Genomic DNA, 17,988 nt, shown 5'->3' with positions numbered 1-17,988 from the left:
TCATCTTTCTGGGGAGAATGTGAAGACCCATTCAGAGATGCCAGGTTCAGCTGGCCTGTGGCTTTGTGTACCTCATTTCACATGTCCAATTTCAAGGGCCACTAAAAGAGGCTCATGTTTGCCTTGCTACCCAGAAGTTCTGTAGGTATTTCCAGGAGAAAAAGAAAAAAATCACTGTCCTGTGGTGTGGTAGAAATGCCAGCACAATTGTGACTCTGTGAGCAAAGACAGCCAGTGCTTTTTGGGGCTGCAGCAGCTGAGAGTGTGGCAGAGCGGTTTTGATATTCTTTTTAGAGTCCTGAAAACATTGTTCCCAAAACAATCTTTCTCCTGTCTTCTGTCCTAAACTGTGGAATAGAGAAAATGGAAAGGAGCAGAGGTTGGTTTCAATTGGCTTTTTTATTTTGAAGTCTTCAAATAGTGTCAGCCTGATGCATGATCCTTTAGAAATTGGATGAGTAGCACCTATTTCATCCCAGCAGAGAGGTGGGATTGAAGACATCCAACAACAGAAATACTGGATGTGTAAGAGCTCAGGTTTCCACCCCTCACACCCTGGTGTCTCGCTGAACTATTTTAAGCAGCCTCAGCCAGATACATTAAAATACTGCTTCAAACAACAACAGAATAAAAATGTTCCACCAAATGGGGAAAAATAAGAAAGGTGGGTGGCAGCCCTTTCTGAAGAGCTCGTGTTGATTTTGCAAAGTCAGATGCAAACAAGTTTTGCCATATTTCTTTCCTAGAAAAATGTAGATATTTGATAGAAATCGATCTCTGAGGCTGCTAAGTTTGGTATGATTTTAGATCTGGGAGGAACAGAACAGGTTGCAGAGAAGCTGTGATTGTCTCACCCTTGGAAGGGTTCAAGGCCAGGTTGGATGGGGCTTGGAGCAAACTGGTCTAGGGGAAGGTGTCCTGAGTGTGCTGAGAGTTGGAACAAGAGGAGCTTTAAGGTCCCTTCCAAGCCAACACATCCTGGGAGTCCATGGAGAGAAACTGTGAGTTTTCCTGAGATGCTGCCTTTGCAAGGGCAAGTCCCAAACACCCCAGGGAGTTTGAAATGCCCTGAGCAGAACCCAGCTGTGCTTTCTCATAGGTTGTCGCGGCGGTGGATGTGTCAGGGGTGCCGCGACTCCCGGGGAAGCGTTCTGCGGTTGGGCTGCCCGGGGCACAGACACGTCCTCTGCCCGGCGAGTGATTTCAGCTCAGCTCAGCTCGGCGGCAGCGTGCAGGCGACACGGAGGGAGAGAGCAGAGCGCTGTGTGGCGTTCCGCAGAGAACTGGCCTTTATTACAGCCGGGCCCTCGGCGAAGGGAGCCAGTGACAGCTGCTCTCTGGAACAGGGGAAAAACTGGGGGATTTATAGGGGAGGAGAGGGGCTGGGGAAACTGGGATACAGGTATGGGGTGGGATGGCAGGGGAGAACACCAGTGGAGTGTAACAGTTTAACAGAACTAACTCAAAGATTGCTGGCAGTGATACTTTTCTCTCTCTTAGAGCAAAGTGCCTTGCCTCCAAGGGAGGGCCAGGATCTCTGAATTAGCTGATTTCCTGGCCCCCACAACTCCCCCTTCTTTACTTCTTAAAAAGGCATCTCCCAGAGATTTGGCTAATAACTTCTGAAAACATGAAAACATACATAGGAAAATAATAATGATTAGGAAAACCCAAAAACTGTTTTTGAGGAGGGAGGCAACCCATCCTTTGAGTCCCCAGCTCCCAAAAAGGTCTTCAGACCACTGGGGCTCCTTTTCAGTCTGGAGTTCCTGGAGCGCGTGTTGGAGTCTCTGGATGCGGGCGTGAATGCCTTCGCTGGGGCAGGCAGGGTGACAGAGGGTTGGTGGCGCTGCCCATGGACAAGCACATGTACTCTTGTTTGAGAGTCTTTGCCAGGGTGATCCACACGTTCTCCTGGGGCTGTGCTACTAGCCAGGCATCCACAGATGATGTTTTCAGGAGCATCCAGATGGTCAGGAACGTCAGGAACTCAAGGATGGTTTTGCTCTCCATTTTCTATAACAAAGCATAAAAGATTAGCTCTGACCTTTTTTTGGGGGGGAGGAATATTTTCTTTTTCCCCTTCCTCTCCTGTCTTCCCCCTCTTTCTAAAACAAAATAACTATAAGTGAGGAACGGGTATTGGGGATGAGGTGTTGTTTGCTGGTGGGGCTGTTTTGTGCATCGGGGACACATGACCAGACACCAGCAGCAGCACTGAGGTGCATTTTGGTGTAAATTGGCAATTTGGGTTAGGTAATGAGGGTAAGAAGGGAAGTTTAATAATTGATACGTAAATTATACAACAAGAGAGTATAAAACATGTTCAGCTCAAAAAACCAAGAAGGGTCAGATTTGGGTCTGTGTACCCCTGACACCCAGATCCCTTAATAAAGCACCTGCATATAATCATTCTGTGATGATGAGTGTTCCTGAATGCCAACAATTTCATCAGATTTTACTGGAATTTTGTGGGATTTTTCTGGAATTTTGTAGATTTTGTGGAATTTTGTGGGATTTTGTGGGATTTGGAGGAGACTTGAAGAATTTTGTGGGATATTTCTGGAATTTGGTGGAAATTGGAGGAGATTTTGTGAAATGTTTCTGGAATTTGGTAGGGTTTTGAGAAGATTTCTCTAATTTTGTGGATTTTTCTGGAATTTTGTGGAATGTTTCTGCAATTTTGTTGGATGTTTCTGGAATTTTGTGGGAATTTCTTGGAATGCTGTGGAATTTTCTGCAATTTTGTAGGATTTTTAAAAGACTTGAAGAATTTTGAGGGATTTTTCTTAGATTTTGTGGAAATTTGTGGAGATTTTGTGGGATTTTTCTTGAATTTTGTGGGGCATATAAATAATTTTGTGGGGTGTTTCTGGAATTTTTGGGGCTTTTCAAGAATTTTGAGGGATTTTTCTGGAATTTTGTGGAAACTGGAGGACATTTTGTGGGCTATTTCCTGGAATTTGGTAAGGTTTTGAGAAGATTTAAGGAATTTTGTGGGATTTTTTAGTATTTTGTGGATTTTTCTATTATTTTGTGGGATTTTGAGGAGATTTAAGGAATTTTGAGGGATTTTTGTGGTATTTTGAGGGATTTTGAAGAGATTTTCGAGGATTTTTTTGAGGTTTATGGAATTTTGTGGAAAATTTGTGGAATTTTGTGGGGTTCCTGTGCAATTTTGTAGGAATGCAAGAAAATTTTAATAATTTTGTGGGACTTTTGTGGGATTTTTTAGGATTTTGAGGAGATTTGAGGAATTTTGAAGGGTTTTTGTGGAATTTTGTAGGATTTTGTGAGATTTATGGAATTTTGTAGAAATTTTGTGGAATTTCATAGAAATTTGTGGAAATTTATGGGATTCATCTGGAATTTTGTAGGGATTTGAAGAGATTTAAATAATTTTGTGGGCTTTTGGATTTTGTGGGATTTTGTGGGACTTTTATGAAAAATAATTTTGTGGGATTTTTGTTGAATTTTGTGGGAATTTTGTGGATTTTCTTTGCATTTTTAATGGAATTTTTGGGGATTTTTGTGGGATTATTAAAAAATTTAACGAGTTTTGTGGGATTTTTGTGGAATTTTGTTGGATTTTTCAAGAAATTTAGAGTATTTTGTAGAATTTTTGTAAAATTTTGTGGGATTTTGAGGGATTTCTGGGAATTTTTAGGGATTTCTGTGGAATTTTTTGGATTTTGAGGAATTTTTGGAATTCTTGTGAAATTTTGTGCGGTTTGTGTGGAATTTGTTGGGTTTTTGAGGAGATTTTAAAATTTTTTTGAGGATTTCTGAGGAATTTTGTCTGATTTTGAGGAGATTTATGGGATTTCATGGAATTTTGTGGGATGTTTCTGGAAATTTGTGGGACTTTGAGGAGATCTAAATAATTTTGTGGTATTTCTGTAAAATTTTGTGGGATTTTGAGGAGATTTAAATAATTTTGTGGGATCTTAGTGTAACTTTTGCAGAATTTTGAAAGATTTTTCTGGAATTTTGTGGGATTCTTGTGGAATTTTGTGGGATTTTGACGAGATTTGGGGAATTTTGTGGGATGTTTCTTGAATTTTGTGAGATTTTAAAAAGATTTAAATAATTTTGTGGGATTCTTGTGGAATTTAGTAGGATCTTGTGGAGGTTTATGGAATTTTGTGGAAATTTTGTAGTTTTGTAGAAATTTCGTGGAATTTTGTGAGATTCATCTGGAATGTTTTAGGAATTTGAGAAAATTTAAATGATTTTGTGGGATTTTTGTGGGATTTTGTTGGATTTTGAGGAGATTTAGGGAATTTTATGGAATTTTGGTGGGATGTTTCTGGGATTTTGTGGGATGTTTCTTGAATTTGGTGGATTTTGAGGAGATTGAAATAGTTTTGTGTGATTTTGTGGGGATTTATCGAATTTTGTGGAAATTTTCTCGGATTCTTATCAAAATTTGTGGGATGTTTCTGGAATTTTGTGGATTTTTTTCTGTAATTTTGTGGGATTTTTAGGAGATTTAAATAAATTTGTGGGATTTTGTGGAGATTTAGGTTGTTATTTTCTTGTGGTTTTAAAGCAGTAACTAAAAAAATTACTAGAAAACTCACTTATTTCTTGCTGTGAGATAGGGATTAGAACAAGAGCAAAACAGGCTTAAAACTTAAAAAGGAATAAAGAACGTTTATTAACAAATCTACAAGAATAAGAACACCAGAATAAACCTCCAGAAAACCCCTTTATCCCCCACTACCCAACCATTCTCTTGTTCACATGACAACATAGAGACAAAAAACATTGGAACTTTGGTGTTTAAACCAATTCCTGCTAGAGTCTTTTCATCAGCATTTGTAGAGAAACAGAAGTCGTCTTCTGCTAATCTATGGAGTTTCTCACAAGAAAACTATTTCTGTTATAGCTTTCTATTTCTCTGGTGCCAGATGTCTGGAAATCTGCCATCAGATTTTCTCCTCCCATTTCACATCACTCTGAGGTGTGTATGGGCCATGAGTTTAGGGATGTCATTTTAAGGATGAGTTATTCAAAGGCAAAAGTTCTCTTCATCTCTCTGTGAACTCTACTGGAAAACAGTTTTCTCATTGCCCCCCAAGGCTTCAAATTTTCGCTTCACTCTGTTCCAGCACTTCACTGTATCACAATTACTCTACTTTTTACTCAAAATCCACACTTTGAACACTCCATTCCTCCCTATATACTCTATCATGAATTAAAGGAGTTTTTTCAGAACACAATTGTCCAGCTCCATAGCTTTAACAGAAAAATATTTCAGCTTAATTAAAGCATCTCCGTATTCTCTACCTCTTCTGAAGCTTAATTCTTTTTTTACTGTCTCTGATAGTTTATAAAGTCTCTTTACATGTTGATTCCTCTCTTTTTCTCTCTCTGGGTAAAAGGATTAATCTGCAAGTCTCATCTGGGTAATGAAAAGGTTAAAATCTTGCCCAGGCTTTGTAGATGGTTCTGTGATCTCTGCCGGAGCAGCGGCTGGAGCTGTGTGCGCTGGAAGATTCTTCATGGCTGCTCTGGAGAGTGTGGTCACTGTCTCAGCCCGCCGCAGCTCAAGAGCTTTTTCTTTCTTTCCTGGGCAGTCTGTGGTGAATTCAGTCGCAGCAAAAAGTGCAGCCGAGCCAGGGAGCGGCCTGGCCCGGCCAGAGCCCGGGGCAAGCCCCGCAGGCCCCATCTCCCGGCCGGGAGCCGCGGCAGGCCCAGCCCAGCCCCTGCCCGGGCCGCATGGGCTGGGCCGGGGACGGGAAGCCAGCTGGAGCTCAGTTACCTTTCACAGCCAGCAAACCAAGAGACAAAGAAATTCCCAGCCTTAGGGCTTAAGCTGCTGTTCACAGCTTGATCTCACTTTGCAGTGCTTAAAACTGCCGTCAATTCTTAGACATGGCCAGCTGTTGGCGAGGAGACAAACTCCCATCAGCCACCAGTGATTTTTACCTCCTTAGGTGTTTGACTTTGTTTTCTTTAATGCCAATCTATCACAACACCGTAGTACAGCCTGGGCTGGAGAGGGCACAGCGATGGGCAGCAGCTGCAAGGCCCTGCCAGAGGCAACTTGTACAGCCCTTTGGCCATGGCTGCTGGGCCTAGGCCTGAGGCCAGCAGGGGACAAGTGACCCTGGCAGCCCTGGGGCCTCATTGCCTCCTTGTCCCTGCCCAGCAGCCTGGCAGGGGCCGCCCCATGGTGCTGCCCTTGGCATTGCACATCCCCACATGCCAGTGGCTCGGGAAGAGCCCTGAGCAATGAGGGAGGGACAGCATCTGCCTTGCCAGGGGCTGGGGCTCAGCCCTTGGCCCTTGGCATCCCTGAAACGCATCCAGCTTTGCTCAGCACCACAGACACCTTTCCCTTGCTTGTCCCCAGCTGCCATCAGGGCCTCCAGTCTTCTGCTCTGCCTGGAACCTGGGGACGCTTTCTCACTCGTGTCTCTCATTTCAACTACAAGAAACTTCAGTGTTTCCATCTGACTTTGGGCTCTTGAGAAGTTTCTGGAGCACACTCTGAGGGACTGAGTGTGATGCAAAGAGCCCCAAAGGCCCGAGAGGGTGATGAAAGTGCTGGTGCTGTGTCTGTGCTGCTGAGCTGGGCCGGGCTCCTGGCCCAGAGGCAGCTCCTGGCAAGGGCAGCGCTGCAGAGAGACAGCTGTGGCCAGGAGCAGCTCCTGAGCACAGCCCAGCAGGGCTGGGGCCCTGCCAGGGCAGCTCAGGGACACGAGCAGGCCCAGACAGAGCTGCCAGGGGCTCAGCACTGGCAGGGGCTGTGTGATGTCCCAGAGGGGGCTGTGTCACAGCGGCACCTCTGGGGCTGTGTCTGGGAGCCCCAGAGCAGCTGGGATGTCAGAAAGGGGCTGTGTGACAGCACAGATGGGTCTGTGACATCACAGAGTTTGTTGTGTGAGGTCACTGAGCAGCTACAGCATCATAGAGGGGATTCTGTGACATCACAGAGAGGACTGTGACATTAGACATTAGATACATGACATCACAGAGCAGGCTGTGACATCATGGCATGGCTGTATGACATCACAGACCTGGCTGTGAGATCAAAGTGTGTTCGGTGACATCACAAGGTGTCTGTATGACATCACAAAGAGGGCTGAGTGACATCACTGATGGGGTTGTGACATCACAGAGCTGGCTGTGACATCACAGTGGAGGGTGTGAGGCCATTGAGGATACTCTGCCATCATAGAGGGTGGCTCTGTGACATCTGAGAATGGTTTGTGACATCAGAGTGTCACTGTGTAGCATCATAGATCAGGCTGTGACATCACAGTAGACTGTGACAATATCTGCTGTCTTTGTGACATTACAGTCTTCTGTGACATCCCACCACAGCTGTATGACGTCACAGGATGACATCCCAGAGTTGGCTCTGTGACATCACAAGGGCTGCCCAGAGTGGGCTGTGACATCACAGGGGGCAGTGTGACATCCCAGGTGTCTGTGTGACATCACAGGGAGCAGTGTGACATCACAGGGGCAGTGTGACATCACAGGGGGAAATGTGAGGTCACAGGTGTCTGTGTGACATCACAGGGGGCAGTGTGACATCACAGGGGGCAATGTGAGGTCACTGGGGAGGTCACTCCACCCCAGCCCCTCTCACAGTTCCCCCCAGAGAAGTCCAACACTGCTCCTGCACAGCGGGGTCCCCTGTCCCCCCGGGTTCCCCCACACCTGGTGCCGCAGCCTCCCCCAGAGGATGTTCCATCAGATCGACCCCAGAGCCTGACACAGGGACGGGGCTGGGGCCGTGGGGGTGGGACGGGGGGACAGGGACCCCCAGGAGCATCCCTGTGTCCCCTAGGGCCAGAGCCTGGGCCAGGGCTCCTTCACCCTGTCACCAACGAGGGCTTGAGAGCGTTTGAAAAATCCCCGGCAAGGGAGCAGCAAAAACCAGATTTAATATTAAGTGACAGCAGCACAAAGTTCCTTGGCAAGAGTCACTCTGTAACACCTTGGGCAGGAGCTGATCTGGCTCTGTCACTTTGGGCCGCACCAGGAGTGGGTCACAGCCCAGGAGCAGGATGAGCCCAGCTGTGACTGGAGCACTGGCTCTGTGGCTTTTGGCTGTCAGTCTGCGCTCTGAGGAGACAAGGATGAGAGGGAGGTCTTTTGCATGGGATAACAGAGGATTTATTGCTCTGGGGAATCTTGGGGGCAAAAGACAGAAAATGCGAGCGTGCAACAGCTGAAATAGGGAGGTGGTTCAAAGGGAGGGTACAAAGCATCAGCTAATCAGAGATATCCTGGGGAGGGTAAAAGGCAGGGTCCACAAAATCATCATCCAATGAAGGAGGTATGGGGGGAAATTGGGTCACATGGACTAATCAAACATCGAAATTTAGGGGATTTCTGAAGTGGAATTCCAAGCATGCAGTGGGTCTAAGGTAGAATTTACAGGTGACTCAGGGTAAATTGACCAAGTGGGGTGGGAGGGTCTCATTTGGACCAAACCTTCAACTGGGGCAATAACAGAACATACCATGAACAAGAAACACACTGCAACAACCACCCTTTGTCCTGTTGTGGCAGGCCCCACTAAAACCTTTGTCCACCGTTGCATTTCCAATGAGCCGGGTTTCCATGGCAATTGCCAGGACAGGTGACCCAGGTGTGGTGTCCCAGGGAGGGTTGCCATGGAAACAGGTGGCAGCACTGACCCTTTCTGTCTGGCTGAGCTGACCTTTGGCCCTGGCAGTGGCGTTTGCTGCTGGCTCCACGACGCCTGACCAGCCAGCGCGGCACAGGGCAGGTGGCCGTGGCACAAGCCCCCAGCAAGGGATCCCCTCTGGCTCTGGGCAGTGACAGCAGCCCTGAGCAAAGGGCTGGCACAGTGGGGTCAGTGCAGTGTCCATGGCAACAGCCCCTTGCCATGGCCCAGGGCAGGTTGGGATGATAATCCACCCTCACATCTGGCCCAGGGCAGCTCTGCAGTGCCCTTCCCCACAGCCTGGCTGCACAGAAGCACTTCCAGGGCTCTCTGCATTTCCCTTCCTTCACTCTTGCCTCACTCACACACCTCCCAACCACCCACTTGGTGCTTTCAGCTGCAAGGAGTTCAAAGCTTGTCTGTCCTTCAGCAGCTGCTCTAATTCTGCCTTCAGCCAACTCTGGGTTTGTGTTTATTGCAGAGCTTCCTGTGTGTCTGAAACATTCCTTGCCTGGTTCTGCCTTGGGGAAGGGGAACCTCCTTGGTGGCACCTTGGGCTGGCACACACTTGAGGAGGGTGTCTGTTTTCCACGGGGAAACTCAGCAGTTTTAGACTGCTAAAATCAAAGAAGAAAACCCCTCTTTGCCTGAGTGCAGCCAGTTGTGTGAGCAAAGCAGATCCCAGAGGAGTGAGGAGAGACAGGATGGGGCTGGGGAATGTGGAACAAGGTTGTCCACACTGGGTCAGATCTCAAGACACAGCTTCTCTGACCTGGCCACACCTCCTTAGGAGAGACCCTGGATCAATAATGATCACTGAATGCTGCAATCACCTCTGCTCTAAAGTGAACAGGAATAAAAGACACCCTTTAAAATAGGAACACATATTTCCTAGAAGTTCTTTGAACTATTTCTCCATAACTATTGCAGGAAACTTTCCTAAGAACTGCACCAGACCAGAGGGAAATCAAGGCACAGCCATGGTTTGTTGGGACTTGCTTGATCCTAATGAGCCCCGTGGTGCATTTGGAGCTGAGCCCTGGAACCTCAGGGCCTGAGAGGAGATTGCACAAACCTTTCCAGGAGTCCAAGTCAGAGGAAAATATCCAAAGTTTCTCCAAAGATTAATGGGTGCCACTGAGGTCCATCCCCAGCACAGGCTCCTCATGGACTCCTTGGAGGAGAGAACTGGAGGCCAGGATTGCACAGAAACCTCTCAGAGACTCAGTGTGGAAAGGACAATCCAAAGCAGCTGAAAAAGCCCTGAGTATCTCAAAGTATTGATGAGCCCCACTGAGTGTCAATGCAAAGCTCCCAAGGGACTCGTTAAAGCAGATAATTGGGGCCATAATTGCACAAACTTCTCAGAGATTCAGTGTGGGAAGGAAAAAGGAAAGTACCTTAAGAACCTGAAGTACCTTGAAGCATTAATGAGCTCCACTGAGTGTTGTTACTGACAAAGCCTCTCAAGTGACTAATTACAGCAGATAATTGGAGGCCAGGATTGCACAAACTCTTAAAAGACTCCAAGGCAAAAGCCAAAGTTCTTTGAAAAAGCTGCAGTTGCTGGGAGCATGAAGGAGCCCCCAGGGCCATTCCTGAGCAAGGCTCCCCAGGGACTCCTTCCAGCAGATCCCTGAGGCCACTGGCATGTGGGCTAGGTGGGATGCTGAGGGCAGGCCAAGGGGGTGACAGTGGCCAGCCTTGCTGGGGCTGTGCCAGGAGGCCCCAGGGCCTCAGGACAAGGTGTCTCCTCACAGCCCTTGCTGGCACAGCATTGGCTGCTGTGGCCCAGGGCACCAAGCCTTGGCTTCTTTTTGTCCCTACCTGTCATCAGTGCCTCCAGTTCTCTGCTCTGCCTGGAGCCTGGGGACACTTTCTCAGTCACATCCCTCAGTGGGACCCATTAAAAGGAAAAGAAACTTTGGAGTTCCATTCTGACTTGGAGTTCTTGACAGGTTTCTTCCCCTCCCTCTCAGGGACTGATGTTCAGGGCCTCAGCACAAAGCCCCAAGAGGCTCATTAAAGTCCTGCTGCTGTGTCTGTGCTGCTGAGCTGGGCCGGGCTCCTGGCACAGAGGCAGCTCCTGGAAACCAAGAAGAGCTTCAAAAGCACATTTCTCTTGCTGAGCAGCTCTTCTGCCAGCCCAGCAGGGCTGGGGCACTGCCTGCAGCCACCCCGGGCACAGCCCAGAGGCACAGAGAGCTTCAATCAGTCAGGGCTGGGAAGGTGCTGAGAAGTGCCTGGGGCAGAATCCCTGCCAGCCCTTGACACAGGAAGCCTCTGGCTGCAGGACAATGCAGCTGCAGCTCCTGGAGCCATCTCCTGAAGCTGGAACATGCCAGTGCCTACAGACTCTGTGAGTACATTCTCTGCCTGTCCCTTGTGCAGAGCAGCCAGGGGTGCCCAGGGCTGTCCTGCAGAGCAGGGTCCTGCAGCCCAGGGCGCTGTGCTGGGGCAGGGACTCTGCTGCCTGCCAGGGACAGCTCTCAGCCGGCCCGGGGAGCTGCTCCCAGCGCTGGGGAGAAGCTGTGGGGGGAAGGAGCCACCCTGAGCAGGGCAGGGGCTGCTGCTGAGAGGGGCTGTGTGGGGCAGGGCTGCTCCCAGCTCCAGACCTGCCTGGACAGAGGTCCGGAGGACACTTCCCAAAGGAAGGTGAGAATGGGATTGCTGTAAAGATCAGGAGATTCCCTGAGTGTTTTCAGTTTCTTTCTTTAAGCAGGGTGGGAAAGTTGCAATGATGACAAAAGGATTTTTACTTTTTATATATTTTAAATATATTTTTAGATTTGTAAACTATTATTATATAGTTATAAAATCATAATCCTTAAGTAACTCTATTAAACTACTATTATATACTTCTATAACTGTTATCCTGATTTAGCTCCAGTCCATTTCCTAACCTTTCTCTTAGATTTTAGAACAATAAAGTGACTTTCTAAATAGATTTCTGAAATACTATATAGTCTTATCATCAGAAAGAGGAGCTACTGGAAGAACATTTTGCTTTTTAACTGGAATGTGAGCAGTCATAACAAAAAGTGGGGCAAAGAAACCCTCGGACCTACTCGAATGGGTTGAGTCAGGGGCGTGTAGCTGGGGCAATGAATCTCCTATTGAATGTTTCTGTTAAATATCCTAATTAATCAACCTTCTTAAATTGTTGAAATAAGTGGCTGGGTATGCCACATCCCCACTGGGACACCTGGAAGCTTCCAATTAAACTGGTTTTTACTTTACTGTTCTAATACTGTTAAAATTTTGTGGGTTTTTTCTCTTTTGATTATAGACAACAGGGTGATGAGAGAAGCAGAAGAGGAATTGTAATCCCAGAATCACAGAACATTCTGAGTTGAAAGGGACACACCAGGATCAGCAAAGTAATGTTGGAACATTTACAGAGACGCCAGAATTGTAACTTTGGGTGCTCAGTCTCTCTGCTGGGAGGCTCCTAAACAGCCTAAATGCACTGCTCTGATATTGTCATTGTTACCTGGGGCTCTCAGGGAGGCTCTGGCATCTGCAGCAGCTGAGTCAGGCCCTGCCCTTGGGATTGCTGCCAGGCAGGTGTGTCCATGGGAATGGGGTGTCCCAGCTTCCCTGTGACCTGTGGGGCTGTGGGCAAAGCAGTCCATGGGAAAGGGGAATGAGCTGAGTCCCCTCCCTGAGATCCCATCATGGGCACACCTGGGCATCTCCTTGCTGTGTCCTTCCAAGTTCCTCTCCTTGCTCTGAGCTGCCCTCCTGGCTGCAAATCTGTGCCAGAGCCTCTTGGACTTCCCTGAATGTCCCACGGGGAAGGGCAGAGATGCCACAGCTGAGGAAATGCTGCTGGCTTTGCCAAGGGAGCCGTGAGTGTCCTTGGCAGATGAGGGTGCTGAGACCTTGCCCAGAGACCTTTAGAGAGGGTGAGACATTCAGGGATCTCTCTGCCCTGGGCAGGGTCTGGTTTATGCCAGGGTGACACAGGAGTGTGATTGTGCTCTGATTCCAGCCAAAGGTGCAAAGCCAGGGCAGTTGGGAACAAGCCCATCCAGCCCCTCACCTTCCCTAAGCCACAGGGAATCTTTTGCCTCTCACATCTCTCAATGGCAAGCTCTGAGTGCAGCAGAAATGCTGGGGATTTCTGACCTCAGAGAACCAGGAATGATGTGTGGGCAGGAGAACAATTCCTAAAACCATCTCCTGCCATACTTCAGAATTGTGTGTGCAGGTGCTACCAAGCCCTTCTGCTTTAGGAGTGATTCCCCTGACAAATTCTGAATTTCCAGCCTTGTCCCTCTGCCACATGGCCACAAACCCAGGGCAGCAGGGCAGGGATGGCTCCTGGAGAGCCCCCAGGCACAGGCCTGGCTGCTCCTGGCATACTCAGCACAGCTGGAGCTCAGGCAGGGACCTGGGTGAAGGTTTTCCCAGAGCAGGAACAAAGGAGAGTCCCAGCCTCTCCTGACTTGTCACTGTCCTTTATCCATGAACAGGTCCCCATGTGCAGCCACAGCAAATGTCCAACAGCAGCTCCATCAGCCACTTCCTGCTGCTGGCACTGGCAGACACACGGCAGCTGCAGCTCCTGCACTTCTGCCTCTTCCTGGGCATCTCCCTGGCTGCCCTCCTGGGCAACGGCCTCATCATCAGCGCCGTAGCCTGCAGCCACCACCTGCACAGCCCCATGTTCTTCTTCCTGCTCAACCTGGCCCTCACTGACCTGGGCTCCATCTGCACCACTGTGCCCAAAGCCATGCACAATTCCCTCTGGGACACCAGAGACATCTCCTACACAGGATGTGCTGCACAAGTATTCTTTTATGTTCTCTTCATTACAACAGGGTTTTCCCTGCTGACCATCATGTGCTACGATCGCTACGTGTCCATCTGCAAACCCCTGCACTACGGGACCCTCCTGGGCGGAAGAGCTTGTGCCCACATGGCAGCAGCTGCCTGGGCCAGTGCCTTTCTCTATTCACTGCTGCACACGGCCAATACATTTTCCCTGCCCCTGTGCCAGGGCAATGCCCTGGACCAGTTCTTCTGTGAAATCCCACACATCGTCAAGCTCTCCTGCTCCAAATCCCACCTCAGGGAAGTTTGGCTTCTTGCTGTTAGTGTCTGTTTAGCACTTGGCTGTTTTGTGTTCATTGTTTTCTCCTATGTGCAGATCTTCAGGGCTGTGCTGAGGATCCCCTCTGAGCAGGGACGGCACAAAGCCTTTTCCACCTGCCTCCCTCACCTGGCTGTGGTCTCCCTGTTCCTCAGCACTGCCTCATTTGCTCACCTCAAGCCCCCCTCTATCTACTCCCCATCCCTGGATCTGGCACTGTCAGTTCTGTACTCAGTGGTGGCTCCAGCCCTGAACCCCCTCATCTACAGCCTGAGGAACCAGGAGCTCAAGGCTGCAGTGTGGACACTGATGACTGGACAATTTCAGAAACATTAAACTGCTGGCCCGTTTCTGCAAATCACTTGTAATAAAAGTCGTCTTTGACAGTTCTTGTTCGTTTCATTTTGGAGATTTTCTTTCTTAATTTCTTTCTTTCTTTCTTAAAGGTTTTCATTTTTTAATCTTGTCCACAAAGAAATGTCATTGTTTGTGCCATTTCTCATTTTGTTTCTCTCCACCTTCCTGTGGCCACAGACTGTGTCAATGAGGGGCTGCACTCTTGCTGGTTTTAAATGAACTAAAGGGTCTCCCAGCAAAGTTTTCTCCAGAGATCTGCCTTTTGTTCCCTTCTCTGGAGCTGCAGCAGCAATGTCTGTGTGTAGAGCTGGGGACAAGTCAGGGGTGGCACTGAAGCTCTGCTCCTGCTGGCCACACCATTCCTGATCCAGGCCAGGGGCCTCCTTGGCCACCTGGGCACACTGCTGGCTCATGTCCAGCCTGCTGTCCATCAGTGCCCCAGGGCCCTTTCTGCCTGGCTGCTGTCCAGCCACTCTGTCCCCAGCCTGGAGCACTGCAGGGGTCATTGGGGCCAAAGTGCAGGACCTGGCACTTGGACTTGTTAAACCTCATCTTGTTGGGTTTGGCCCCTGGATCCAGCCTGTCCAGGTCCCTGTGCAGAGCCCTCCTACCCTGCAGCACATCAACACTCCCAGCCAACTTGGGGTCACCACGGTTCTATGGGGCCCTGGAGTGTCCCAATGGTCTCCATGATTCCATGAGGCCTCCCAGGGTCACAATGTCCCTTTGGTTCCATGGGACCCCTTGGTGTCACAAAGTCCCGTGGATCCTTGGGCCCCGCAGTGTCACAATGGCGCCTTGGTCCCCCAAGGCCCCACAGTGTCACAGTGGATCCTTGGTTCCATGAGGTCTCACAGTGCAGCAATGCTCTCCTTGGTTCCACACTGTCACCACTGGGCCTCTTGGGCACCATGGTGTCAAACATGTTTCCTTCATTCCATGAGTCCCTGAGGTGCAACACTGGCCCCTTGGTTCCATGGGGCCCTGCAGTGTCCCAGTGGCATGGGCCTCATGACACGAGGTCCTGCTCTGTTGCAATGCTCTGCATGGTGCCACAAGGCCCTGCAGTGTCACAGGGGCCTCTTGGTTCCATGAGCCCAAGAAAGAGGTGGCCTCTGGAATAGTAAAATTGATCAACAACCTCCAAGTGGCTGAGGATCCCTCACCATTACAACAGAAATGAACAGGATTGGACACAGATTCCTGGCTGCCCCAGCTTTGGGATGGTCCCTGGACCTGGAGCAGGAGCAGCTCTTGAGGGCCCCAAGGCCAGGGCTGTTGTGCTTGCCTGGGCAGGTGGGATGGCAGGAGGGGCTGCAGAGTTCTCAGCACCTCAGGGAGAGGAGAGCAGGGCACCCAGGGAGCCTCCTTTTCCCTTGGCCAAGCACCTTCCCCCATGGCTGAGGTGTTGCCTTCAGTGGCGTGGTGACCTGGTTCAGGAACGGCACCGTGACCAACCCTAGGTCGCTCGGTCCATGTGCTCGCAGACTCCAATGTGGTGGATGGCAAATGGCATTTATTGGTAAAAGATACATCATTCTATAGTATGTGTCCATTACATCACTTCCGTCTGCTTACATCATAAACTAAACTCTGCTGGCTATCAGGAGAGGGGCCCTATCTTCCCGTACAGCGTGATATCTTCCGACTGCCAGACCTTAACTAACTACATTTCCCCCCTCCCTATGCACAATTACCTTGGCTAAGACATAACAGTCTTAACGTTCTTAACATCTTAATAATCTTAACATCATAACAATCTTAACCAGATAACAATCTTAACATACTAAAAGCATCCTATTTTTATTCTATGCTTTATAACAATTACAAACTCATATTAAAAGCATAAGGTATGTTAAGCAAGAGATAACCGGGGTGTAACTGGGAATAGCTAAAGGGAATTTCAAACAAGAACATTTTTAAAGCAATTGCTGGCATTCTATCAACATGATGCTAACTTTCTCTAGGCGACTTTTAACAAATGACACAAGTTTATTCAATATACAGGGTCCAAAAATCAATGCTACCACAATCATTATGACCGGTCCTGCTAAGGTAGATATGAGTGGCCAGCCACAGTGAATGGTCAAACCATGATGTAAACCGATTCTGCTGTGCTTCCCGTTCTCTTTTCTGCTTTTCTAATCCTTCTCGTAATTTGGCCGTGGTGTCCCTCACTATTCCTGTGTGATCTGCATATACACAACATTCTTCCCTCAGTGCAATGCATGTCACAATCCGCAAGGTGGGATTCGTGATGTGGTTCTTTTAGCCGGTCTTAGAGTACAAAAGATTATCAGCAAACCAAGGACTTAAACAGCAAAACACACTTTATTGAGTGCTCATCAGCACTAATATGCAATAGAGGGAAAAGAGGAGAAAGCAAAGCCTAAGGAAAAGAGAGTAAGGGGATTATAGCTACCAACATCAAAGTCCACTCAGCCGTCCAACGATGCAGTCTTCTGTCCATTGGGGAGATCTCAAAGGAAGGTCAGTTTGGGGTGTGATTTTATAGTCTTTTGCAAAGCGAGGGGCGCAGGGCCAAAACCAGAGGAGACTGATTATTGTTGTGTAAAAACACTCGCTTGCGGTGAGACTTCTCCAGGGTCAAGCTGTTCAAGTATAAGCAATTTATTATAAGGGTAAAAAGAGGGGAGACCCGTGTCCGCCACCAGCCTCGGCGTCCATGTGGTCAGGAGGAGGAGGGAGAGAGCGGGCAGAGCAGGGGAGGTTGGAAAAGGGGAGGGAGGGAGTAAGAGAGCAACAGAGGGAAAGGGGAGGGAGGGAGTAAGAGCAACAGAGGGAAAGAGGGAAAAACCAGAGGGAGAGAGCAGGAAAGACTAGTGAGAGGGGTAGGAGCAGGGAGAGGGGGCTGAGAGTTAAGAGTGGGGGAGAGGGGTAAAGGGGTAAGAGGTGAGGGAGAGGGGTTCAGAGGTAGGAGAGAATAGTTAAGAGAGCAAAGTTCTTGTTACAATCCAATATATCTTTTTCTATAATGAATATTCTAATTCCCAGTAACCAATCACTATGAGACACACCCAGTAAAGAATTTACATACAGCCTATGAGCTTCCCTATATTAACATACAGTGTTGCATTTTAAATTCTACAAAGCTTTACAAGTTCTTTCCTTGCTTCTTGACCTTTGGACTTTCTATCAGCAGAAGGACATTGTTTTATCAACAGGGATTCTTCTCTAGCTGGCTAGGCTATTGTTCTTTGGTTAACCAGTACTCAGTATCCTATGACTCAAAGCAGACTTTCCTTGCTACTTCGATTCTAGCCTTCATATTTTAGAATCTTCTGCCAAACAATCACATTCATAAGGGTTCCCTGTTTCACCCTCCCCAACAACTGATGATCATTGTGATGAATTCCATTGCGCAGGGGGCAGGTGTAGGGTACGGAGCGATCCATGTCTTGCAAGCCTCTGCTCACCAGCAGGAACGAGAGCCGTGAGTCATGGAGATCCCGTTGTGCAGGTTACCATGCACAAGCCTCTGCTCACCAGCAGGAACGAGAGCAGTGTACCGTGCAACCACCTGCAAACAATCACTTGGCAAACATCCACCTCAGCTAGGCCCAAACCCCCAAAGCAAGTCCCTTGTGATATTCAGGGTCTCAGTCTCTGTCCTTGAGACAGTTGTGAGACAGATGAGGGACTCTTCGGACCATCTCTTACATGGGTGACAAGGTGGGAGTTGCAGCTGAAGCCTTTCCTACATTCCCAACACTCACAGGCCCATTCCCCACTGTGGATCATCTGGTGGCAGATCAGGCTGTTGCTCTGGCTGAAGCTCTTCCCACACTCCTAGCACTTGTAGGGCTTCTCCCCATCCTGAAGCTGCTCATGGACCACCAGCTCAGAGCCCCAGCTGCAT

The 17,988-nt window shown here is 48.7% G+C and overlaps 2 protein-coding genes across 2 annotated transcripts in view; both read left to right on the top strand.

The window, feature by feature from the left end:
• The window catches only part of LOC147646590 (uncharacterized), a 97,449-nt gene that overhangs the window by 66,907 nt on the left and 12,554 nt on the right, over positions 1-17,988 (top strand). The window lies entirely within an intron of this gene.
• On the top strand, positions 10,200-14,146 carry LOC147646591 (olfactory receptor 14C36-like). Its single transcript, XM_086873245.1, has 3 exons — positions 10,200-11,012; positions 11,943-12,067; positions 13,132-14,146. Exons 2-3 carry the CDS (start codon positions 12,037-12,039, stop codon positions 14,085-14,087), a joined length of 987 nt encoding a protein of 328 aa, XP_086729371.1. The 5' UTR covers positions 10,200-11,012; positions 11,943-12,036; the 3' UTR covers positions 14,088-14,146.

This window comes from Cyanistes caeruleus, unplaced genomic scaffold (assembly GCF_971803275.1).
Source record: "Cyanistes caeruleus unplaced genomic scaffold, bCyaCae1.hap1.1 HAP1_SCAFFOLD_91, whole genome shotgun sequence".
Lineage (NCBI taxonomy): Eukaryota > Metazoa > Chordata > Aves > Passeriformes > Paridae > Cyanistes > Cyanistes caeruleus.
Note: the sequence above shows the minus strand (reverse complement) of the source record. Positions and strands in the feature narration are given on the sequence as shown.